The 27,444-nt window shown below is 42.6% G+C and overlaps 1 protein-coding gene across 1 annotated transcript in view; it reads left to right on the forward strand.

The window, feature by feature from the left end:
- Positions 1–454: 454 nt before the first annotated feature.
- UBQLN1 (ubiquilin 1) overlaps positions 455–27,444 on the forward strand; it is a 37,350-nt gene continuing 10,360 nt past the window's right edge. Inside the window, exons 1-5 of the mRNA XM_061627089.1 lie at positions 455–991; positions 10,248–10,399; positions 21,893–22,005; positions 24,695–24,957; positions 26,017–26,175. Of these exons, the coding sequence (XP_061483073.1) occupies positions 833–991; positions 10,248–10,399; positions 21,893–22,005; positions 24,695–24,957; positions 26,017–26,175 (846 nt within the window). The 5' untranslated portion in view covers positions 455–832. The remainder of the gene's footprint in view (positions 992–10,247; positions 10,400–21,892; positions 22,006–24,694; positions 24,958–26,016; positions 26,176–27,444) is intronic.

Below are 27,444 nucleotides of genomic sequence, written 5' to 3' on the forward strand. Positions count from 1 at the left end.
ATGGAACATTGAGAGATGTGTTTTGTATAGAAACCTGAATTGCCTGGCTAGAAAATGTAACCAACTGTAGAAAAGGTAAAAATCACGTGTTGTGCTGCCTTTTTTTCACTGAAGCAGTTGTGAGAGGAAAAAGGCAGAGGTTGTAAGCGCTAATATCTGGACACCTTGTAGTGCCAGATATATTTACTCAAAGGTAAGTTGTATTTGTGTCCAGCGCTACTTGCTTTTTAGAAATTGAGAGCTAGTGTAGTCCAGCAACAGTTCCGCCTGTGCAATCACTGGGAAGTTAGTATGTACTAAGGTTACAAAAGGCAAAGCATTGTACAAGGCGCGCGCACGTGTAGCGTGAGAAACTGCGTCACTATCATGAACAGTTAAGAGAATGTCTGCGCACGCGCAAGCATCTCCTTATGGTGTCGGAGCGAATATTCGCCTAAATACCAGCCTGAGACATTCATTACAACTACACTTGCGCAGTAAGAGTGGGCTTCCGATGCGCACGCGCCATGAGCTTCTTGTTTCCCTTTTTTGCACTTGCGCACCTCTCCCAAGTGCTATCTCCAGCACCGGCCAAGTCGGTCCCCCTTTTCTAGTAACTTCCCCGATTCTTAACGTCATCAGCAGGCGCCACAGCTGAGCCGGGCTGTTTCCGTTGAACTCTCCGAGAGTCGGAAAGCTTTTACAGCGTCGGGGGGCGCGCGCGAGAGATTGTGAAGGGGTAGGAAGAGAGGGGAGGGTCGGCATTACCCATCATTCAGTGCGCGGCTTGGCTAACGAGTAAAGGAGGCCCCGCCGCCGTCCATCTAGCCTCCCTTTCCCCCTAGCGCGCGCCATGTCTGAGAGCAGCGAGAGCCCTCCTGGGCCTCAGAGCCCCAGCGAGACCGCCGGCCCAGCCACCTCTGCCTCCGAGCCGCGGATCATCAAAGTCACCGTAAAGACCCCCAAAGAAAAGGAGGAGTTTGCGGTCCCTGAGACTAGCAGCATCCGGCAGGTGAGGCGGGGAACTGGGGGAGGGGCGTGGCCGGTACCACCGCGCGGAGGTTAGGGGGAATTGTGGGGAACCGGCATCTCCCGTATTTTCGTGCCCGCCCTGTGTGAGATGAGAGCAGGAACCAGCGGGGTTGCCCCTGCCTAGTCACTACTACACGAACTGCTGACGCGGGCGGAGCTGTTGCCTCATCGAAGGCCTTGGGAAGGGAACGGAGTGACGAGGCTGCAAAGGGACGACTCGATTCTGTTGTTGTTCTTCCAGGTGGGTTTTTTTAAAAAGTGGCGAGATTACTCGTAGTCTGGTCCTTGTGTCTATTTAATAGTAAGGCATGTACAGTTTGGATAGACTTACTGCTAAGTAAGCGCACATACGATTGAAGCCGTTGAGAAAGTCGTAGCGCATTGCTGGTGGCAAGGTCTTGGTATAGTGTTGGAGGGGTAAGGGCATGTTGCTGAGATGCAGTGGCTTTGTCTAGAAGAGAACACAAAGGAGCGAGATCTGGCTGTGTGTGGAAACCTACTAACCGATTTTAAAGTGTAGGATGGGAAGCTAATAAAAGGTTGAAAGCAGTTTCAAACGTTGCAGGTTCTCTACTACTTTGGCACTTATAAGAAGACAAAGTAGAAACAACTTCTACTTCTACTTCTACAACTTCTACATGGTAGAAGATCATGTGTCCTACTTTGTGCACATAATACACATGCTGGGAAGCCACAACAATCTGCATATGGCTTGTATGCTGTTTCCTACATGGAGGTACTTCATGTCACATTTAAAGTGATCCACTGAGCCTTACGTTTTAGACACATGATTACACCTGAACCAGTAATTGAAAGTTAAACTAGTGCTACATTATGATAATTTGGCTGTGTATTGTACTTATATGAGATTTTATTGAAAAATCAATCTGTCTTTTATAATTTGAACGTGAACAAAGCATCTGCTATGTCATCTGTACAACTGTCTAAGGGCTTTTGGTTCTTTTCTTCTAAACCTTAATCTCTTGGAAGCGTTACATTAGCTAGGTCTGTTCGCTTAGTAGCAAAAGGTTCCAAACATTACGATAATTCAAAGAGAATCTTCTGAGACTAGAAGAGATACACTAGCAACATCTAGAATTGCATGGATCAAACAGCCAGCCCTTTCGTATGGGATTCCTAATTTCACAGTGACTTGAATATGCTGAGAACATTGTGTAATATGTATCTGGAATCTCTTTTTTTTTTCCTACCATAAAATGGCTTTTTCAGTCTGACAGTAATAGTTAAGTATCTACCTTTGCATAGTATTCTGCCTTCTTTGATTACTGTCTAGCCCAGAGAGCTAGAAATTAATATGACAAGAATATCCCTCCCAAATAATAATAGTTACACCAGCCAGTTCTGGATATTTGTTTCATTTTATTAAAACACTGTAGTACGGTTGCTTCTATGAATGGGCTATTTAATGTTTCAAAACTATGCAGGTACCTCTGTTCTCTCCAGCACAGGAATCTATATTTTAAAATTGTAAGAGAGTTCACCATAGTGTCATTTTATGTTCTCACTTGGCAAAAATTGTGGAAGACTTTTAAAGAGAATTTGGGGATTTAAGTTTTTTTTCCCATTGCAGTTAACACTGGATTCTTTGTAACAGGTACAAGGTCGTAAATTAAAGATCTTCTGTTTGAATTTTTGATGTAAAGGGAATTTATGAACAGTTGTCCAGAAATAATAATGCTTTGTTTTTATGAAATACTTAGTTTTCCCATTTAAAATATTCAGGATGCATGTCGTTATGCTTATTTTAATTAAGTTGAAACTAGTTCTGCCTGCAAAAATTAAGGCTTGTTTTCACAAGTACTATGTCCAGTTTAATAATCGCTTAACTATTACTTTTTTTCTTGCAAGAAAAATCTTAAAGACCTGAATTAATAATGCTGGAAGTCTGCCTGTATTGAAATTTTCCTCTGAATTCTGGCATATATCCTAGTTTTTGTGCTTCTTTCAGTATGGCTTGCTTCATTCCTCCTCTTGTAAGTAGAAACATACAAAGCTGTCTGACATAGTCAGACCATTTGTCCATCTAGCTCATGATTGTCTATATTGACTAGCAGCAGCTCTTCAGGATTTCAGACAGGGATCTTTCCCAGCCCAACCTGGAGAAACTGGGGATTGAACCTGCAACCTTCTACATGCAAAGCAGATGCTCTATCACTGAGTTGCAGCCCTTCCCCAAAGTCCAGCCACAGTGCACAGCTGCTGCCACAATTATTTATGGGTTATGAACTGATGATCAGGGAAGAATGTGGAGGATCAGCAGGAAAAGGAACATAAAAATGAAATGCTAGATCAGAGAAATCATGAGAAACTTCACCTGTGGGACAAATCTTTGTGTAAAATCTTGAGAAATATTTGAAAGCCATAATCCTGTTCTTCCAGAGTTTCAGTTCCTGTACACCTTAGGGTGCTGTTCCTGTCTCTAAGATCTTTTAAATTATGGTAGTTGTTGCATTAGCACATTAGCACATTAACCTGCTCCAAACACTGAAGCTAGCACTTCATTCTGTCTTTTCCCATTGTGAGCCAAAGAATTGGACTTTAATCATTTTTGAAAGAGACCTGCTTCTATGTTTGCAGTTTATTTGGTGGTCGTCTTCCTGCAGTAAGGCATTGAACGGAAAGTACATGCAAAGTAGAGATGTAAAGTAAAATTAAACGGTTCACTATAAACTGAATACCTATAAAACATTTAAACCAAAGTGCTTGGACTTCAACAATTTCAGTGTAAATGGGCTCTGAGTGCGTCCACAGTTGTAGATATACTGAGACATTTTGCATATGTTTTCAGAGCCCTTTCATATTAATATTGCTAGTTTGCTTCAAGAAGGGTTATGTTGAGTTATCTAAACAGTTCTTAAAAACAATTCTCTAATGTATCTTAACAGCCAGTAAAGCACAGTGGGGAGGAGAGCCTGGCTGGGAGTCCAGAGTCTGTGAGTTCAAATTCCCGCTCATGTCTCCTGGGTGTCAAGGGCCAGCTAAAGATCACCCTCACAGTGAGTGGCTCAGGGGTTACGTGCCCTGCCACCTATGCAGCCGTGGGCAAGCTGCATAGTCCCAAGGAGCCCAGTTGCCCCCCAGCTGGCAATTGCGGACAAGGAAGGGGCTGGCTTGTGCAGCTGTGGCAAGCTGAGCAGGCCCTAGCCAACTGGGGAGGACTAGCCTCAGAGGGAGGCAATGATAAACCCTCTCTTAATACCGCTCACCATGAAATCCCTATTCCTAGGGTCGCCATAAGTCAGGATTGACTTGAAGGCAGTCCATTTCCAATGTATCTTACATATTGTATGCAGAAAGAGTGAAGTCCCCATTCTCCAGATAGGTAAATAGTTCCTTTGACAAGTTTCAGTGGTATGTTTTGGAGATGAGTTTGTGTTGTGACTTTGGACCAAAATTGTCAATATTCAGAATGCCTGGTTAGTTTATACAGCTGTTAGTGCTTACCCTGAAAACTCAAACTGTGCAATCACGTACAGGACTTTCCACAGAAATAGAAACAGAAACATTTCTCCTTTGCCTAATCTGTGAAGGGGTATAAGTTATTAGAAGATCTGATGGTTGTGACTTCTGATGACTGTAGTGGCAAAATCACATACCCGTATGAATCCGCACATACTAACGAGGCATAGTTATTAACAGTGCATTGTGGTCAGTTTTTCTCCACCCACATTGTATGGTGCAATTACATTGCATGTTGTGGACCTTTTTGCTGTATATTGCTTTTTGATACGGTACAGGTAGGGCTCCTACTAACATAGCCTACTCTCCTTCAGCAAAAATGATTCATGAAGTGATTCGTATTTCTGATCCAATTGAATTGTGTGCTGTGTGGCAAGGCTACAGCCAAGGTTAGATTCAATTTTTCCCAAGCAAGTTTCTTTTTTTTGTGTCCCTTTCCACTGAAGAACAGTTGCAACTTTTCAGAGCCAGCTAAGCAAAGTTGTAAGAAATAACAAGTGATTTCACATTTCATTGAATCATTCCTTGTTAGAAGCTCTGTTTGGTCAAAGACTGATGTGCTTGTGACATAGTAGTAAGTTTCCTAGGCATGGCTGGAAGAATCATAATCTGCTAACAGAGCAATCCAGTCACAAGATCTGCTGGCTACAGAGGGTTAGGGTGCCTCTCCACCAGTGGGTGGAACACATCCTCAGGGGCAGCCCTTACTATGGTTGTGGTAAGCTTCACTGGTATTGATCTACAGCCGGTGTTCACCCCCAGAGCACCCTGTTTTGGGGCTCAACGTTGATGTGGGTTGGCCAGAATTGTTTGCTATATAATATAGGGTAATTTTTCAGTTTGCATTGGATATCCTAGAGCAGCCTTTCCCAACCAGTGTGCCTCCAGATATTGTTGGACCACAATTCCCATCTTTCCTGACCATTGGCAATGCTGGCTGAGGCTGATGGGAGTTGTGGTCCAACAACATCTGGAGGCACACTGGTTGGGAAAGGCTGTCCTAGAGAGTGATATAATTGATCATGTTTGTTTTATTTGTATTTAGCAAACAAAGCAAAAAGAAAGGCACCTAATATTAGTACCCCCCTTCCTGTACTTCTCCAGGATAGTTTTTACATGTAATTAAACGTTTCTTCATTCTTGTTGTATTATTAGCATACTCCTTCTCACAATATTTACGTCTACTTTCTAACGTCACTTCTTCAGTGGGTTCCTTATAATGATTCCAAATACTAGTTTTTCCGGATTAGGCATTATGACTCAGAGTAACCAGATGCACTAAAAAAGCAGATTTTATGCAAACACTTTCACCTTCACCCCAGCTCAAGAAAGAAGATGAGATACTCCTCTGGACTCTAGAATCACAGTTGTAGTGTTGCTTTTGCTTTCACTTGCACTCTGAGACTAAACCAGACTATTTAGCTTTGGTTTTAATTTTAGCTGCATAATCAATGAGGTGAAGTTAATTAAAGTCTTGTTTTTTTGTTTGGATTACTTAAGGATTTTAAATACTGTATCTAAATATGTGCAAGGAGGTAGGACAACATTAAATATATAAAAATAGTAACAAATACTAAAACTTGTAGAATCATTAAACCAGTATAATACATAGTTTTTCCCTATGAACTGTTCTAAAATTATGTATTTGCTGTTTTTATTTCCCAATCTCCCACCTTCAAATGCAAATCAATGATATGCATGCATTCTCACATACTTGCTAGGGTTTACTACCTGGGGGAAAAAAAATTAAAATTTGAAACTGCTGGGTTTGCCTAATACTGTATTTGCATTTGGCATGCTTTCATTGTTCCTCATTAATTTATAGAATAGAAAATTTTCCAGCCCACATCATTAGGGCTGAGATTGAGCAAGGAAGCCTTGGATTTGCTGGATCCAAAGACCCTCCATTCTTCCAAGAACCCCCCAAGAACAGGCCTGTTTACTACTGGTTTTGTTGGGGGGAGAGGTAAAAAAAACTGTCGGGAAAAGAAACACACTAAGTTGTATGAGTAGACCCATTGAAATTAATGGACCTAATTTCATCATATCCATTAATTTCAATGGATGGTATCCAATTAAACAGTTTGGTTAGTGAAAGCACTTTTGGCTGTGCAGTGGAGCTTCCTCTCCTCTCCCCACATGTCCCCTAAATAGAACTTTTTGTAATGATTATTCACATATCATCTTATTTTAAAATGTTAATAAAACGTAGCTTGCTTTTTTGTTTTAAACAACACATAAAAGCTATTCACAGTACATTGTAGTTGAAGTATCAACATGCAGTTCAATATTATGCTTTATTGCATATGACATATGAGTTGGTTATTAATCAAAATAGGTGATCACATGTATAAGTGCTATTATGGAAAAGGACCAACTTGAATTAAAAACAGCAAGACGACTTTCCTACCTGTTCATCTGGCAGCAGTTATTACACTCCAGAAGCCTTCATTTTTTAAAAAATGACTGAGTCAATTTGTTGTATACCTTTGATGCTTAACTTTACTGTTTCCAAGAAGAGGCTATTTTTCAAATTTAGTGTGTGGTCCTTCTAGCCAGCTATTGCTCATGGTTACTGATCCCATCCCTCCTTCAAGACCCCCTTATCTTGTACAAAGGGCTAGGGAGAAAGGGAGGGGTCAATCTTTCATGCCAACTTTTGGAGACACATGAAAACCTTGATCATCTCACAGCTTCTTAGAATCCAAACCACACAGAAAGTGAGAGATCATATCAATCCTTTCTCCAAGTTCTCTGTACATACTAGAGAAATTGGGAGATCTGTGAAGTGAGAACTGACCAAATTCTCTGTGATGTTTGACGAAGAAATTAAATTTATTATTATTATTATTATAACTTGAGGAAGTGGAGACGTGTTTGTTTGCTCTAAATTATGGACAGATGATTGCTAGAAAGATGTGTATGTAGGCTTTTTGCTGCTGACCACATTTGTGTACCCCTAGTTAGGGAGTAAAGGCTTGTTCAAATACAGCAGGGCCCCGCTTTACGGCGCTTCACTTTACAGCGATTCGCTAATACAGCTGTCTCAATTAGATGCAATTGAGTAAAACCCCACTCATATGGCGCTTGTTCCACTTTTACGGCAGTTTTCGGGCTTCATGAGCCATTCTATTCAATGGGTTTCGCTTTACAGCGGAGGTCTGGAACGGAACCTTCCGCATGAGCGGGGCCCTACTGTACGGCTTTACATCACTAGATCTTGTTGCTTGCTTGCTCAACATTTGATGGCTCTTAACTGAACAAGATTCCACTGAAAAGTAGTTTGAGTTAGTAAAACTCTGATAGTCACTATTGCTTTTAATCAATAAGTGACACGTATGCATGGAACAGGCTAAAAGTTTCAATTCCTTGCATTAAATTGGGAGTCTGTCCGTTTGAATTTGGTGAGATGTACTCCATGTAAATGCACAGTGTTGGCCTGCAATAGAAGCTGCATTAGCATAATTGGAAGGCTTTTGCCATTGGTTTGTGCTGTAAATCTAATTTTGTCTCTATAAATACTAGACTTAAATGATATTTTCATTTTTTTTTAAAAAGAGGACCATATTTCAGCAACAATAATCAGAGTGGGTTGTATTTTTAACCACTCAGCAAGACAGCGGGCTTCCTTGTAAGACAGTAAGCCATACTATGACGTGGGGGACAGTGTAGGCTCCTGGATAGGAGCTCACAGCCATTTTGCTCCTCCCTGAACCTTTTTACCACTGTACTGAGCTTAGCCAAGGTTTGGCTTGTTGTGTTGACCATCATGATATCTCTACTAACCATGAAGTGTAACCAAGAACGAGTCTTGGTTACAGAAAGTAATCACTTTCTAACATTTGTGCTTTCTGCTCAGTTTTCTTCAAATTCTTTGCCATTTTCCCCTCTTAATTAAATAGAATGCCTTTCCTTTTTTACAACACCATACTACCTGTTGTAGGTTGACCTTTGTAGGTTCCTTTTATAGCATAGGAATATTATTTTTATCAGACCTGCCACTTTGTCAGGTTTTATTTACTGATGTAATAGGTAGGTGTGCTGGCATAAATTTCCAGTATTGAGGTCAGAGCCAAGGCTGTGTTCTTTGTTAAAACATTTTTTAGAATATCATTAAGAAAAGGAGAATTATCCAATCTGTTTATATTACTCAAATTAAGCAAATGGGTATGTATTTTGCATAATTCTGGTAATCATGAGTGGGGGCAAAAAAACAGTTGCTGATGGTCCTACCCCAACTGTGGCAAAGTTTGGTTAGTCTCTACTAAACTTCCCTCCAGATTCTAGGAGAATTAAATGAACAGTTAGTCTTGCAAGATTGAATTTTACCTTGACTGCAAACTTGAGGTGATCTGTTGGACTAATCTGCTGTTACTCTAGTACAGCGGTTCTTAACTTTTTCCACTGCTAGCACCCTCTGGATTTCCAAAATATGCTCTCACACACCCTTAAAAAAATCCTGTTCCTTTTTATTTTATTTTATTTTAATGTGTGTTATAGCCTAACTTAGCTAATATAAATGACAGTTTTCCAAAAGCTTTGGTTGGGCCTCGCACCCCTAGAAAAGGTGTTTCACACCCCTGGGGATGCATGCACCCCAGGTTAAGAACCACTGCTCTAGTAGATGTTAAAATTTCTGTTGAGAATATGCACATGGGAATTTGTTTGAACATTTTAGAGCTGTATTAAGTGTGCTTTATTGATTCATTTCCTAATCAGCTATTTCAGTTCAAATACTTAATGGCTTTTGAGATGCACACAAAAAGTGTGGTACTTCTTTAGTTTTTTTTTACTAAATATGAAATAAACATGCTAAATAAAATTATGCTCTATTTAGAGCATTAGAAATTTTCATGGAAATTTTTCCAATTCTAACTGTGAATAGCTATATGGAAGCTCGTTCATCTCTTAATCAGCTACACTTGGCTACTGGACTATTTTCCAGGCACAATTTAAAGTTCAGGAAAAAGACCAGTAATATGAGTTTCCTAATAAACCGCCGGATACTGGACCACCTTCTACCACTCAATCGACCTTGGACTTTAATAATTCAGGTTGGCTCAGGCATGGATATTTAATTTAATTTGCTGAATTATATTGAATGGATATTTTGAAATTGCCTTCCTGTAAAGTTGCTTGGTAGCTGAAGTTGGGCCAGGTGGTTTGGTAGCCAATACAAATGTAAGGAAAGGCCTTGTGAAGTGTCAGAACACCTTACTATGTTTTTCTCATATACTGAGTGGTTAAAATGACTCAACATAGCTTTTTTTCTCATTTCACATAGTTTGTGTGTGAAGAAACTAGAACACGACTATTATTATTATTGTTATTATTATATCCCGCCCTATATCTCACCCTTTCTCCCAATAGGAGCCCAGGGTGGCAAAAAACTAACTTCTAAAAAAACTAACTTCTTGTTTTGTTTTATTAAAAAACTAACTTCTAGGATATACCTTCTATATCTGTTCATACACCTTTCAGAATGGTTTTGATATTTGAAGAGGAGCTATGTTCAGTTACTTTTAAAATTCAGTTAAACTTCAGTGCTGTTTGGTCTCATTGATGTCAGTGGGAAAAGAGCATGTCTTTTAGTCTCCCATTGAAATCAATAGGACTGAAATATGATTGATTTTGGATGTGTTATTTCCTTCATATGTGTGCATGCTTAAAATACTACATACTCTGGTACGTTTATAATAATTAAAAGTGTATTGAATAAGCTAATTCTGTAAATGAAACTGTGAACTCTTTTCTAGTTTAAGGAAGAAATCTCCAAGCGTTTTAAAGCCCACACTGACCAACTTGTGTTGATATTCGCTGGAAAAATTTTAAAAGATCAAGATACACTGACCCAGCATGGAATCCATGATGGACTTACCGTTCACCTTGTCATCAAAACACAAAACAGGTAGGTTGGCTGGTATAATCTCATGTTCAGTTACGCATGATTACTTCCATCTGTAACAAGATAGCTCACATTGAATTGCTTCAGAATGCTATTTAATTTCTTATCTAAACTGATAGTACAAAATAAAGCAGATAAAAGCTTTGGTTGTGGCAAATGGCAAAAAAAAATGCATCTATTTGTGCTTCTGGCATGGTCCTCTGAACTATTAGCAGTTTGTAAAGTATTTCCAGGTGTTGATGGCAAGGTACCGCATTTGGCTCTTCCTGCAAAAGACCTGCTTTTGTCTGGAGTAATTTCCCATCATAGAACCAACTGGGTATCTTTTTTTCTCTACCTGCGAAGTTGTTGTCATTTACATTACTTTCATTCCAGGAGTGATGGAGGATAGGTAATTATAGATAAATTATTTGGGCAAAATCCAATAGCTGCACAAGCAGACATCTACTCATGTAACAGGACTTCACCTTTCTTTACTTCCCCATGCAGTCCCCCCACATGACCCTAAAATCTGCTTCAGAGGATCCCTCAACCCTCTAGAGCAGATTTTGAGGACATGCTGGGAGAGGAGAGTCAGTCTGTTGCATGAGTGGGCATCTGTTCCACTCGTGCACAGACAGCTTTGGAAATAACCCTTTGAGTGTCTTTGCTGCAGAAGGTGTAGATCAGATATCTGTGCATGAGCCAGCTTTTTAGTGTATGTGTGGAAAATAGTCAAATAGAGATTACAAGACTAAGTTCTGGGGTTTATTGACAAATTAAATTTTAACAATTCACCAGGCCTAGATGGTATCAAAATCCACCTGAGTTCACACAGACAGAACTCAAATATGAACTTGATAACCTGCAAGCTGTCCCTAAAATTGGCTTCTGTAAGAGATTATTGGAAAGTAGCTAATGTAACACTGATCTTTTGAAAGAGATCAAGGGATCTACCAGTTGGCTTTGCATCTGCTCTGGATAAATTGGTGGAAAGCATTATTAAAGATTGTTTTTTTAGGCATACAGAAGAACAAAACTTGCTAAGGAAGAATGGCTTCTCCAGAGGGAAAACCTCTCTCACCAACCATTTGAAGTTCTTTGAAAGTGTGAATGAACATGTGGATAAGGGTGATCCAGCAGACATTATTTACTTGGCCTTACCGAAGGTGTAATGATGGCCTCTGGGTTACTTTAAAATGGGATTAGACAAATGAGATGAAGGATCTATCACTAACTATTAGTCATGATCTCTGTATGAAACCTCTGGATTTGGTGGAGATAGTGGAAGAGAACTGTTGCTTTCATTCCTTTACTCTGGGCCTCCTAGAAGCATCTGGTTGGCAATTGTGGGAAAATAGGATGCTAGAATGAGCCTTTGGACTGATCTAGCAGAGTTGTTATGTTTATGCATGGCCAGGATTTCAGCAGCATTTACTAGAATCTACTTAACATTCAGGGGTGCCTCCACATTTTCCCCCAGCACAAGTGCTTAATATTGTCACCATACCTGCATTGCTAATGCATGTTCTTGGAGCAACAAAAAAATATGTATTATCACTATGCATCATTTGCAGTTTTGAGGGGCACAGGAAGGTGCAGGGGAAGTCCCCTTCTGTTCACAGAAGTCCATTCTGCTTGCTTGTGGACACAGTTGTATAACATTCGATGTGTTACACCCTCCCTCTCTCCTCGCTCATGGAGGAGGAGCAAAGGGTTGGGGAACAGACAAGTCCAAAGCTGGCTGTGGCTCATTCTATCATTTATAATACAGATTAAGTTGTCTGAATGGGGTCTTTGAGAACGCAGACAAGGATTCACCATTCTCTTAAGACACACATTTTTTCTGTGTCCTTTCTGCCAACACATAATGATGGTCACACAACTCAGCCTTTTATTTGAATACCACATTCTTTGATATGTAACATGTTGCTAATTTCTCATTTATTAAGCTAATGCTTGATCTAAAGCAAATTATATGCAAATTCATCTGACAAGACTGGCAATTAAATAGTTAGAACTGGAGTGTCAGATTGAAATAGCTGTGTGGGTCATCTTTACCCGTAGTGAGCTATTTGACTACTAAGAAGCGTTTATGTTTAAAAGGTTACTGGTCCAAGGGGAGCAGCAAGATGGATTGACTAGCTTCTAAATTCATGAATCTAGGGAAGAGTTGCAAGCAACACAAGGCTTTTCATGTGGGACATGAGTTTATTAGAAAAAATAGTGTCTGCTATTTCAAAAAGCAGAACTGGGCTTTGTTGAATTTTCATAAATAAACTCAAATGGAAAGAATCAAGAGCCTGGGATATATTCCATTCTATGTTTATTGCCTTTTAAAAGCTTTGCTGTGTCTACATTAGAAATTAGCCCCTGGAGCAAGAATCCTTCTGGAATATTTTTCATAGTAGACTAAAAAACCGGCAATCTTTTCATGCTGTTGCATCATATCACAGCAATTCCAACAATTATCATACTAATTAATAAAACAATGCTGTAACTAACATTATTCATACTCTGAGCAGACCCATTCATATTAATAGATATGGCTAAGTTGGGTCCGTTAATTTTATTCGGTTTACTCTGAGTAAAGCCTAGTTAGATACAAGCCAGTATATACCAATTAGGTTTATAGCATGTTGGTTTGACACATAATATTACTTGTAGTAAAAATAGTTGCATAATGTTGCAGCAGAGGGTTGAAATAAGATACCGACACAGTAAACTGGGTTGAACAAAGGGCCACTTTATTAAACTATAAACCAGAACTTTAACTAACCTGCAGAGGAAAACCTAGGTGCGGAACTATATAAGCAAGTCTTTGTTTACAGCTCTCTGCAAGCCCTTTTATCCACACCTGTAGGTGAGCAGGGGTCCTACCCACGTCACACACACCCGGGGCTAAAGCCCTTCCTGGCAGGCCTCTGGAACCACCAATCACCTCCTAAGGTGCCTGAGGGGGCCACCAAGCTGTCCTTACCTACTTCCCTTCCTGCACCTATCCACCACCAAAAGGGGAACAAATCTCTGTTTAGTCCCCCTTTACCCCACTGCCGAGTAGAATGTTTCGCAGACACCTCTGCAGGTCATTCAAAAGGATGTCATTCCCTGCATCTGTCCGGTGAACCCCATCCGCCCTATAAAGTTCAGCTGCGTGTGTCATATTTCAGGGTGGTGCAAAGCCAACCCACCATGAGCGAGAAGAGCCAACCGAAGCTGCCGGTTGATCTTATTCCGAGCCTGATCTATCCCTTTGGGGTCCCACACACCATGCCAATCCCTGCTTGGGAGAATGTCTGACCACAGCAGACTAACCAAAGGCCAACATTGCCTTATAAACTGCAAGTCCTCACATGCTTGCAGACTAAGGGCCTTGCCCTTCAGTAAACCCAGGTCATTCCCTCCCAAGTGAATGACCAACACGTGCGGAACCGTCCGCACCAAACCATGCTGGAATAACATGAGTAGGAGCCCGTCCCAGCTCATCCCCCATCGGCCTAGCCAAAACACCGTGGCCCACTGACCGAGGCCCAGCTGCGCACCAAAACATGAATCGCTGCCCTATGGCCCACCCAGAATACCATGCTATGGCCACAGATTAGGATGTGCATCCGCTCCACTCCCCTCCAGCAACCTGCCAAAACAAAATAATTACAAGAGGTTAAGCCCTAGGCCCGCCTGTGTCCTCCAATGGTCAAATATAGCCTCTATATGCTCTCGATCTCCATCTCTCAATGGCCTGTACTTGCGTAGCCAAGAATCTAATACAGGCTGCAGTATAGGCAGCACCAGTCCTGAATGAATGGGTCCCAAAACACGTAGGGTCGACCCCCAAACCCTGTAATGCTAGTTTTGTAAGTGCCCAGAACTGAAATTTAGTGAGGGGGGAACCCCCTTCATGAATGAACAAGTAACTTGGCACTGTCCCCCTCACAGCCAAAAAACAGCGCAATGCCCTCACTGGGCAAATGTCCAGGACGGGATGGTGCTAGAACTACACTACGCCCCTTATGCCCCTGGTCCGTCTTAGACAATCGCAAGGTAACTGTGGCACAACCCCCTTGTAAACTTAACATCTGACAAGAGAAGTGCGCGCAGAGATGAGTCCGACTTGGACCCAGCCACCACCTCGCTAACCCTAAAAGCCCCCCAAAATAATGTGAGGGCCGCTGCATGAAGCAGCTGAACCTCATAACGGGAAGAGCATATGCCATTCCAACGCCGTAACAGCCTCACTAACAAATTTGGTGGCATTGGGCATCCGGGGCATCTGGGCTCTCCCGAGCTCAGCCTGCCAACATCCGACGGACCCGAAAATCATCCGTATAATCCCTGCCAGCTTACCTCTCAGTGTCCTGACAGAAAGGCCCTTCCTCTGGCCTTCCACCAGGAATTCCAGCAGGTGCTCCATGGGGATAGGCCACGTTTGTGCATAGCACTTGCTGCCCCTAAATTCCTGGAGCTCCTTACCTGCTCTCTGATAGCTGGCCAGCGTGGTGGGTGCAACGGACAGGCTTACGGCCCTCTCCGACTCCGCTCTCCAGTCTCCCAAATCTCGGGTGGCATGGCCTCCGGCTGAGCCCTGGCCAGCGGTGTCAGGTGTCGAAACCTCTCCATCTGGTTCCGCAACAGAGCATCAGCAACACCATTATCAATACCTGGCACATGCCTTGCCTGAAATAAGACATTATAATGTAGACACTGGAGAACAAATGATCAGATTAGAACCTTAATAGAAGTGAGGGAGTTGATAACCTGCACCGTGGCCATGTTATCACACCAAAAATGGACAGAGTTCTGTAGCCTCCCTGCCCACAGATAGACCGCAACTATGTTGGGAAAGAATTTGAGGAAAGTCAAATCCTTGGTTAGCCCATCCTTAATCCAAGCCTCCGGCCAATCCCCCCTGCACCATGAATTCCCCAAAACTACCCCAAAACCAAACGCCCCAGAGGCGTCTGAACTTGTAACTCTGCTTCCAGTAGCAGGTCCTCCCTCCAAAAGGAAACCCCATTAAAAACCTGCCAAAAGGACAACCACACATCCAGATTGGCGCACAAGGCAGCCATGACGCGGTATCTGTGGTGGGGTCAGGAAAGCCCCACCATTGTGTCACATACCCGCCGCAGAAATGCCCAGCCCGGTGCGACTACCCTACATGCAAATTTAGTCACCCAGCCAGCTCTTGTTAGACTGCCAGGGAAACTTTCCTGGCCCTAGAGAGCTCCTGGATCTTGACCTGCAATAGGTCAAGCTTATCCCTGGGCAGCCTACAGCAGTGTGCCTCAGTATCAATTTTGATACCTAGAAAGGTCAACACAGGGGATGGACCTTCAGTCTTTTCTGTGGCCAGGGTACCCCAAGTTCCCCTACCAAGTCAGAAAAGTGAGACATCAGTTGTTGGCATGCTGCCAAACCCGCAGCACCCGCAAACAAAAAATCATCCAGATAATGCGCAACCGAATCAGAGCCTGCCCTCCTCTTGACCGCCCACTCCAAGAAGGAGCCGAAGCGCTCAAAAACTGCGCAGGAAATAGAGCAGCCATAGGCAATGCCCTATCTACATAGAATTGGCCAGAGAAGGCAAATCCCAGGAGCTCAAAATCCCCTGGGTGGACGGGCAAAAGACGGAAAGCAGACTTGATATTGCATTTGCCCACAAGGGCACTTCTACCGCATGTTCGCACCATGCGCACTGCGGAATCAAACGAGGTATATCGCACTGTGCATAGGTTATCTGATATGAAATCATTGACAGAGTGCCCCTGAGGATAGGACAGGTGATGAATCAATTCAAATTCCCCAGGAGCTTTTTTGGGCACTATTCCCAGGGGGGACACTCTCAGAATCGTAGGGGGTGCTGGGAAAGGTCCCAGCACCCTACCCGCCTGTACCTCTTTGTCAGTCTTACCCTGCACAATTGCTTCCATTCCCCGGACAGACTTAAGGTTCCGGGACATGAAAGCAATCCGCTGGCTGGTATATGGTATCCTAAAACCTAACGAAAAAACTTGTAACAAGAACTGACCACCTCTGTCTACTGGGTAGCCTACCAGCAATGCCCTCAACATCTCCAGCTTAACTGGGGAAGGGCCCCTTACCTTGAGCAGCATTAGGAGGGGAATGCTTCCTGACGCCGCCTCCCTCTAAATGACCTGCCAGGGGGGCAATTGGTGCATGGGTGCGAACCACCACAGATGGAGCACTTATGCCTGAAATGACAGGGATTGCGAGCGCACCCCCCCTTGGAGCTGAATTCCCAGCAAAGCAGCCTGTGTTGAACCCCTTGCCCTCATTAACGTGGGGAAGGGTAGCTGCTGTCTGTCTGCTCAGGAGATGTCCACTGTCACTCCTATCACCTCCTAGAGCCTGGGCGGCCACCATAAATTGCAGCCGTGACTCGGGCTCCTTCCTATCCCATGGTAAAGCCGCATCAAAGGCCGCTCTCATCCTAAAGGCCTCATCATAGGAGAGCCATGCAAGGCCCGAGAACTCGGAGTAACCCCTGTATATAATATTCAAGTACTTGAGCAGCAGTGGACCTCTCTGCGGCGGCTTCTGTACTATAACACCTGCGTAAATCAGGTAGGCCGGTAGCCAATTGGCCCACGACCTGTCCACCCTCCTGCTCCTGGACCTATCTTGATCCCTATCCTCCCCTTTTTCTTTGTCCTTTTTGGGAGGCTCCCGGTACAGCAGGGAGAACAGGTCGACATACTCCCCTCGCAGAATTTTTTCCTTTATGGTAGGAAGTAAATGAAAGCCGAGAGGCACTGACATTTCCCTGAAGGGGATAGCGTCCACCGCAACAGCCCCCAACCGGTCTTCATTCACCTCCTTGGCTGGCTGTTCCATTACCTTCGGGGCAACAAAGTCTCAGCAGGCTGGCTCCCAGTCTCCTTGGCAGCAGCCTCAGTTTCCCTACCTGACCCTGATGGCTGCGACACCTGGGTACAAGCAGCCATAATCAGTGTTTGCTGAGCCGGACTGGAAACGTCTGCTCCACCAAAAGCCCCAGCTGCCTGACCAGCTGCCACTCCACCAGGTTGGGTGGAAGGCCATCCCTTGCCCTGAGGCCAGAACCCCCATGGTGGCATACCCCAACCAGGCCAGCCCCTCCATGGGTCTTGTGCAGCTGACTCACCTCCTGTATTTGCAACTGATGGTGCCGCAGCCAACTGGCGCTCCGAGACCGGCCTCACCGCCACTTCCCCTCCAGATGTTAGAGTAGGGGCCGTGCTAGGCCCAGCTTCCAGTGCATCCAGCCTAGCCAAAATCAAATCAACAGCACTAGCATTAGCAGGTCTGGTGCCCGTTCCCACTTGCCTTTTGGCCCTCTTAGGCCTGGCCTGCAATGGTCCAGGAAGCTCAGGATCCTGATGTTCCTGGCTCCCCCTTGCCTTTTCTGCCTCTCCAGCGCCTCCAGCCGAGCAAGGATAGCCGTCCATGAGGGCGCAACATCCTCCTCCTGAGGCACTCCCAACACGGGCAACAGCTGGGGCGGTGCCTTAGGGGCCCTGTCCTTGCCCTTCGCCCCCCCGCCGCCTTTTTTGGGAGGCATAATCGCTCCTGTGTTAATCAGTATCCTAAACTGATCGAATCAGTCAATCAATCACTGCCTGCCTACCAAAGAATGACAAGATATATACCCCCTTGGGGGCACCCCAAAAGCACACCTTGTCCCTTATGACCCAATGCTCAGAAACCTAGTGTCTGGGGGGGCAGAAATCCAACCAGAGGGGGGAGTACAGTCCCCCCTTGATATCACTCCAATCCCCTCCTCAATATATGCCCTTCTAGCAACCCCATGTGCGGGGGGGGCTTAACCTCCCTTATATCCCCCCTTATGACAACCCTGTGTGCAGGGGGGGCTCACCTCCCTTATAACCCCCCTACTGCCGCCGAGGGTGTGTGTGAGTGAGCGTCACCTCCCGTATATCCCCCTTTAACACCTTGTGTGCGGGAAGATGCTTGTTTAAACTTGGGGGGGGCATCAGGCCCAAAGCCTATGAGGCCCAAGCGCCACCTCCCCCAAACCTACAGCTGGCAGTGCCGCACCAAACAGCTGTGCTGCGCTACCACTACTAAAAAGGGCAAGTGGCCTCCAGCTGGCTCTCCCCACTCAGGGAAGGCTGGAGCTCCTGCTTGCCCTGCCACTAGATTACACCTGCCGCTGTAGGCCGCAGCTGGGTGAGACATGTCGCTGCAGGCCGCAGCTGCCAAAATGGCGCTGGCTGCATGCTGCACAACAAAAATGGCCACAGCGATCAAGTCCCTCACTGTGCAGCTCCTCTTCGATCCTCGATCCTCCATCGTCGCGCGCCGAGAGGAAGGTAGGGAGGACAGCACAGGCTTAAATAGCCTAAAGCCGCCCCACCCCTTAATGCAGCGTGACGTGCAAACAGCGCAGCGCGCGACCGCTGCCCTTACCTCTTATGGCGACTGGGGCTTCAACCCCAGGCCACAAATGCGCACCACCCGTCCAGGCTTCACTCAGGCGGGCGGAGCTGGACTTGTGATATTTTAGTACTGTCATTCCCTGGATGTTGGGGAAAGGGTGCTAATAATTAAAGTGATAGATTTCCTGTGCCAATCAGCTTTTAGCTACTGTGTCCTGACGTTTGAATGGTTATTTTTTTTTTCTGCTGTAGCCAAACTTAGTAGTACCAAAAGGAAAAGGCTGGGTAAGGCAATAACAAAGAGAGAATATTGGAATTATTGAGCATGTGACTTTGAGTTGGGTAACAATGACTTTTCCTCTAGTTTGTGAAATAGTGCAGATAATTCCATGAATGCATATAACATTGGTCTTCCAGCCCTGTGCCATTACAGTGACCTAACAGGCAGCCTAGTCAGTAGGAGCTGAACTAAATTTTTTGTGCTCTTGCTTTTCCTCTTTGCTTCTGTGGCTAGCCTAACTTACTGCAAATATTGTTAATTAGAAATAAAAGTAGGTGCATTGAATACAATGACTGCAGTCCATAGCTATATGAACTGCACACAAAGTTGGTATTTTGAAATTTTACTATAGGTTATTAAGAGCTGATAGGTCAGTATGTCATGTGACAGTGTTAAGGCCTTTAACCTTTTCAGATCCAGGACTTCACTTTAACCCAAAGCTGCAACACAAGACTATAGACATGTATAATACAATAAAACTGCTAGGTTTATTCCTGTCCCTAGTGGGACCACATACAAAGAATAGAATTTTCTTCTCTGTGCAATGATCAAATGTAAAGGAGCTCTAGTCCCCTTTGCATATGGTTATTCTTATCCCTCTCTGCTTTTGCCTTCACCATCCTCTTCTTTAAAGAAAAGCCCCTAAACAACAAAGAAGATGGTGGTGGTACTTAAACTGGTTTGGCCTATCTTTGGTTGGAATACAACCTACATATGGGCCCTGAACCACCAGTTGGAAGACCAGTGTACTATTGGAAGACATTATTAACTCCACTGGTAATTAATTTGGTGTGAATTCATATCATTTCCTCATATGTGGTTCTTGTCTCCAAATTGTTTCATTCATTTCTTCTCCCATGATAGGCAAAAATTGAGGCCTTCCTTGAATTATATATTCTGGAAGTATTATTGAAGTGACCCAGATGATCTTATGAAAAGTCAAAACAGTCTATTAAAATATGAACACAATAATTCTGGTTTTGGGAGAAAAAGCATTTGAACGTGCCTAACATCTGTTAAATTGCTTCTGAATGTCCATATTCAAGTGCTAATTCACTATTAGGCAAAAAACCTTTGTGGTTTAAGAACATACCTATAGCCAACAGATATTTCTATCAAACTTTAAAAAGCAGGGAAATTGGGCAACTGTAGTGAATGTACCAGGAGAGCAGGAGGCCTGACCTCTCTGAGATATTGTACTGCCCTACAAATTTGTCAAAATGCAAACACCATTTGGGTTGGTCTTTCACAGTCCAATCCACTTCCTGTAGCTTGGAAGAATTTGGTAACATGTGCCTTTGAGCATATGGTGAGTGGTGGTAACACCTGCAATCAGATAACAGAAACAAGACATGTGCTGTGCTGATCTTGTTTTACCAGGGAGGAAGCAAAAATATTAAGACAGTTGATATAGTTCAGAGAGCCATACAGCAACACTTTGCATAATTTACACTAAAAAAACCCAAAAACAATTGTGGAATAATGGCACTGACTGTTCTGCAGAATAGTCTCCATTGAACATGAGAAGTGTCTCAGTTTGCATGAGATAAAACAGTGTGTGCGGGGGTGAAATACATTCTAGCAAATTTCTCGGTTTGCTGTATATTTTTAATTGACCATGCCCACCCTTCCTTAAGTAGAGTGGCTTAAGCATAGCAGGCTGAACACATGCATCTTGGGCAGGCCAAGTTTGTTCTTTTCCAACAGCTAGATTCATTTGAATCAACACTTTGAAATAAGTCTAATTTTGCATCAAACTGTATTTTCAGATTTAATTGTTAGTGCACCCGAAATAGAATATAACCTCCAGTTTGAAACACAAAAGGCTGTCTTTACCATCATTTGACATTGACCAATAAAAGCCTTCGAAATTAATAAAAATCTGACACAGATTTCTAGGATGAATAATGAGTGAAATATAACCATCTAGGTTAGATTCTTTGTAGAAACAGTAGTAACACTGTTAGGAAAGAAGCGAACTAAGAACACCAACAAATATATATAAAAAATTAATTTACGTCTTTGGAGATGCAGTCCTGATTGCACACTCCTATTCCCTTGACAGAGCTCTAGTGGCCAGAGTGGTTTAACACTCAGCCCCTCTTCTGGGAATTGTAGTTCTGTGAGGAAATAGGGTGTCTCCTAAGAAGTCTCACAAACTATACTTCCCATAATTCTTTGGGGGAAGCCATTACTGACCAGTGGAATAAATGTCTGGCATGGGTGTGGCCCCCTCATTTAGCTAAGCCAAGCAGCTGTTGGTCTGGCTTGTAGAACACTGACAGTTGGTTCTTATTGAGCATGCCTGTCCTATCATAGACTCCAATGTTAAATGTCTTAAATTAATTAAAAATCAGCCATACATTTTTTTAACTTTTAAATTGCAGAAGATGAAGGTCAGAGTATGGGGCAAGGTCAGTAATATGATTGCAGGTACTCTGTGAACATGACTGATTTTTAACTGATTCCAACAAATTATAAGACCACTGACAGAAAAAAGTCCAACAGGGGTCTGGATTTCCCCCCTCTTGTTTTACACTTAGAACTCTTGATTCTCTCTGTTTTGTGTATCGCCATGAAAACTTAAAGGGTTGTTAAGCATGAGTTTCTGAGTTCAGGACTATATGTTTTGTAAGATTTTGTTTTGAAATGAGCTGATGGGAAGCATCAGAATGGCATGGGGGGTATGTGAAACATATGAACGTGTTAGAATGTGAAAAATCCATGCTGGCTATATAATTAGTATTTTAGTAGGCTTTTCTGATAACCTTTTTGTTCTGCATCTCTCTGCTAAATTGCCTCATTAGTTAGTGTTGTTGTTTTTATATGTATTTTTAGGTCACATGACAATTCAGCTCAGCAAACAACTACTGCAGGGAGTACTGCTACCACAACAGCATCCACCAGTAGTACCTCTACAAATTCGACAAACACCAGCCCTTTTGGTTTGGGTAAGGTTCCATGGTGTTGGAAAGCTTCTCAAATAATACTAATGCTTTTCCTAAAATAGGTCAGATGTTTGAATCTTACAAACTACTTTATCAAATACATTTGTCTTGCTGTAACTATATTTTTCAAGTAAAGTTTGTATTTGTGTGTGTTATAAAAGTTGTTTCTAGTTTTTAGTGAGTAGCAGTGAGGTTGAACATATTTCATCTCACCTTTTAAAAAAGAGCTATAGAAATACCTGGTGTGCTGCTTACCACTGTTCGATGAAGAGAATGGGAAGAGGGGCGTTTCCTAATTGAGCTCTAGTTGGATGTGATTATATTGCTGGATTACTCAATAAGTGTTCGCTTTACATATATAGGTGAGTGAATAAATGTGTATGGTGCTAGGTTCAGTTAAATGTCAGCATGGAGCCTGTGGTGAAATCCAGTGATGTGTGTCTGCCAGTGGAACAAAGGCTATTGGCAGAATAGGTTTCCTCCTATTTCCAGCCCCTTGTGTGTCCCCAAAATCTGCTCTGGAGGGTTGTGGTACGTTCTTGAGCAGATTGGAAGTGCACAGGGACTGTAGGGGAGAAGAGAGGAAGGAGAAGTCCCATCACTGCTTGCACAATGAGGGATGTGTACGATTCATGTACAGTTGTATGCACACATCCCACATTGTGCGAGCAGTGATGAGACTTCTCCTCACTGCATTTGAGAACCTTACTTTTCTAGGGCTCCATGCAGATGTTAATTGAATTACTGTAAGTTGGGGGGTTGGGATGAACTTGCCACTATGATCCTGCTCCTCCCTCTGCACACATTCAGTCATCCGGGATATATTGTGAGAAGACTAGTGAAAATAAGGTTCTAATAAAAGATGTTTTTAGAGTTGTCAAGACAACTGTAAAACAGTAGTTAATAGTACTGAGCGGCTTAGTTTAGCTTTTTCACAGAATACAGGAGAACAAATGAAAAGCACAGTATCTTCTCACAAATGGAAAGGGGGAGATATTAATAGGTAAAAGTATCTGTGGAAAGCAGCTTCTAACAACAGCTTGGGGTCAGACTAGCTGTGATCAAGGCCTTCTAGGCATCAAAATACCGATGCCCCAAACTCTTAAGTACTGAAATTGGAGAGCAATGTTCTGTGCTTGGGAAAGAAATATCTAATTTTTGTTCAATCTACAATTAATTGTTTAGTTCCCAAAGTATGTTTGATGTTGTATAAAAGAATTAGTGATCAGAGGTCTTGAAAAGTAATTGATGTAGTCAGGACAGAAGGGAGGTGAGGATGCTCGGTTTCACTCAGTTAAAAATATTTGGAGATGTTCTGTGGGATAGTGGAAGAAAAGGTGTTGAATGAGAAAAAAGAGGCAGAAGTTAAACAGGAACTTCGGAGGGTGGGAGGAAGATCTCTGCTTCAAGACCCGCTTGTCATTATTTAAGCTTTCAGAAGACAGTGGTATCCAATGCCATCATTCTGTTAGCAAGGATTCATGCTTGCACAATGGAACTTCCCCCCTCCTCCCCCTACATGTGTCCTGCACCCTCCCCCATTCTGCTCTGGAGGGTTGGGAGAACCCCCCCCCCCAGAATAGATCTATGGGGCAGGCAGGGGAAGGAGAGGAGAGAAAGTTCTGTTACACAAGTGTAAATCCATGCACTAACAGAATGAGAGACTTAGAGCTACTTTGGATACAAGACACAGACAGCACATCCTCAATCAAAAGGATTTGAAATTTGTTTTTTAAATGAACAGAATATTGGGGGATGATTAAGAATAGCAACTCCTTTTATTCATGTAAAATTGAACCAAAAACCACTAGTTCTCTGGAGATTACTGCACTGAACAGGGTACCCCAGATATTATAAATAGCCCCAAGTGTGTGGCTTTCCATGCTTTGAAAGCTGCAGTTTCCCGATTCAGGTATTACAGGTAGTTTATGAAATGCCCAAAGTACTGAATTACAGTGCCACAGAGGAAGGACCACATTCCCACTACACTTGTTTTCAATCTAATAAACCGTGGTTTGTTAAATATGTATTTAAGAGTGCTATATAAAATTTAAAAAAAATTAACAAAAAGACAAAATGCAAATACAAGCAAATTGCTGTACAATATCATGAACTGATGTTGTTAAAGTAAAATGTGTGTGTGTGTGTGGGAAGAGAATTCCCTTTATTATTTTTGTTACATTTTTATCCTTGGCAATTTATGGAATTCAAGGTGGTGTACATAGTCTCGCATCCTAGCAGCAACCAATACGTAGGCCTGCTTCAGCAAAATGCTGCATCACATTCATTCAGCTGAAGCTGCAGGGGAGCTACATTGCAAAACGTTTTCCCTCCAAGTCTGAATTAGTTCTAGTCAAAAAATTCTGTTAGATAACATTTATTAAAATATTTACTAAAACATAGAGATACTTGGAATGCTAACAGTGCTATCTATGTCCTAGTCTATATTTTCAACAGACTTGTTTGTTTGACAGCTTGAAAAGTATTGGCTTAGAAAGTATTGGCTATCAGTTGAATGTTTCTGTGATGTGAAAACAATTACACAACAGATAAAGTATTGGAGGTATTGCTGCATTATGACATGAAGAAATCTGATTAACAGTCTTGAATTAGAAAAATTGGCACAAATCGAAGCTGATCTAGGAAAATACCAGGAACAGTAAATCAACTTCTTTTGTTTGTTCCCCAAAAGGTGGTCTTGGAGGACTTGCAAGCCTGAGTAGCCTAGGCCTGAACACCTCAAACTTCTCAGAATTACAGAGTCAAATGCAGCGACAGCTTATGTCCAATCCAGAGATGATGGTTCAGATTATGGAGAATCCCTTTGTTCAGAGCATGCTTTCAAATCCAGACCTAATGAGGCAGTTAATTATGGCTAATCCTCAGATGCAGCAGTTGATACAACGAAATCCAGAGATCAGCCATATGCTTAATAATCCAGATATAATGAGACAGGTATGTTAAATTGTTTGGTCTATAAAGTCGGTATTTACAGATTTGTATGCAGATTCATCTGTGCATATTGTAAACATATTTCTTGACAGACTGTTAATGTAACATGACTGCTCAAATACTTACAAAGAGTGTTTTTTCTTGTCTTCCCCCCCCCTTTCACATAATGAAAACTGACTTAGACAGAGTCAAACCATTGGCCCATTTTGCCCAATATTGTCAACTGTGGCTGGCAGCAACTCTCCAAGGTCTGCCTTCCTGAAACCTTTCATTAGATTTGCCACAGATTGAACCTTTATGCAGAGCATGTGTTCTACCACTGAACTATACATTAAGGTCCAACACAATTCATTCAAGTTGACAGTTAGGATGATCACCCATGGGTTAATAAACAATAATTTATGAAGTCAGGGACAAGTGCCATTGCTGTGCACTCCTCCCTCACCCCTGGCTTTTATTCTTCATTTGTTAACCAATATTCAACCAGAGTTGTCTACTTCAGGTATAGTTGAGAACTCTGGTTAATGCAAACTAGTGTCTTTGCTCTGAAGCCAGTGTGTGACAGGAGGAATGAAGTGAGGAGTGTGTGGTCACTGTGATCATCCATAGTTTACAAAGCCTTGGATAATGGTCTGAACATGGCTCATTGTGTCTTGCTATAGGGGGAATTGACACCACTTCCATGATTTCTCTTTTTTTTTTTCTTCAGTTAATAAACTGAACTTCTTTAGGTAATGCAAAGTGTTGAGCTTGAGGGCAGCTATTGCATTTTAACTACTCTACACATCCAACAATAAAAAACCCACAATTAATTCCATGCATCCAGGATAGCATTAGACTTGGTTTTACAGAAATATGACACGGCAAAGTACTTCTAAAACTGACAAGAGATTTAAAAACAGCTTGATAACACCTGGGTTGCAAAAACAATTTTTTAAAAAACAAGCTACCGGTACTCTATATTTGCAAGCCGTTGAACACTCTTAAAGTAGCTCTTCAGACCCCAGTCTTCACAGCTTTTGGAAGAGTTGTGTTTCTAATATGAATTCTTTTATTTCCCAGACTTTAGAACTTGCTAGAAACCCTGCAATGATGCAAGAAATGATGAGAAACCAGGACCGTGCCTTGAGCAACCTTGAAAGTATACCTGGTGGTTATAATGCTTTGCGACGCATGTACACAGATATACAGGAGCCAATGCTGAATGCAGCACAAGAGCAGGTGAGGACTGGTTGGGAACAGTGCAAGCTGGGGTAAATTGTTTTGCCTCGGCTAAAAAAAAATGATATGTCTCTGTTTGGAGTTGCATCTCATAAGATGCTATGCCTGAAGAGAACTGCTGCCAAAAACAGCAACCCTGTGTTGAGTGCTCTTCTTTCATCCTGTAACATTTAGATAGACTTAGTCTATATCATTTCCCTGCCACCCACAGCTAGTAATGTGGAATGAGGATGTGAGAGTGTATGACATTTATTTATTAAAGGTATATCCCCCCCTTCCTCCCAAAGGAGCCCAGGGCAGCAAAGACAGCTGTGATAAAGCAAAACTATACAATAAAAATAAAATTGTGTGTGTGTGTGTGTAACGTTTGAAAACAATTGAAAGCATCTAAAACATTTAAAAACAACACAGTAAAAAACATTAAACAAATTTTAAAACATATAACCAAATCATGTATCTGGATAGGCCTGTTAAAACAGAAGAGTTTTCAGTAGGTGTCTACAGCGGTGTAATGACATCATGACACCAGTAACAATGACTAAATGTTTGCAGTGGAGGAGAAACAATCACAAGGCTTCGGTTTTTCAGCAGCAATCCAGTATCAACTATAGCATTCAGTTCTGGTGTGAGATGAAGAAATAGTTCAGAAATCATAAATGCTTACCTTTACAGTTACTATTTTTCCTTGATGCCATGACAGTTTTGAAATATTCTGCTTTAAAAACAGTAACTGTCCACTTAATTTAAACAGAAGAAAAAGCATACTGTATCATACCAAAGGTCTGTCTAGTCAAGCATCATGTTCTCACAGTGGGGACGCCTGCAAGCAGGACATGAATGTGCCAACATTCTTCTCTCTTGTGCTTTCCAGTGACTGTTACTCAGAAGCATACTTCCTCCAATTCCTTTTTAAGGCCATCCAAGTTGGTGGCCATCACTATAGCTTGGACTGAATTCCATAGCTTAACTATGTACCATGTAAAGTACCATCTCCTTTTGCCCTGCATCTTCCAACCTTCAGCTTCATTGAATGGCCTTTGTTGGAAGTTCTCCAAAATGACTGAAAATGTTGTTGAACATTTTACTTTAAATGTGCTACTCACTTCTTCAGATAGAAGAAAGAGGTGGTGCAGGGCATTCCCATCTGGACAACATCTGGGGGTCCACAGGTTCCCCATCCCTAACTTCAACTTCACCTAGCAAGAAAGTATTCCTAATAAGAGGCAGAATAAGCTTCGTAGTAAGACTCTGAAAAAAGAAGCTCATTAC

This window comes from Rhineura floridana, chromosome 1 (assembly GCF_030035675.1).
Source record: "Rhineura floridana isolate rRhiFlo1 chromosome 1, rRhiFlo1.hap2, whole genome shotgun sequence".
Lineage (NCBI taxonomy): Eukaryota > Metazoa > Chordata > Lepidosauria > Squamata > Rhineuridae > Rhineura > Rhineura floridana.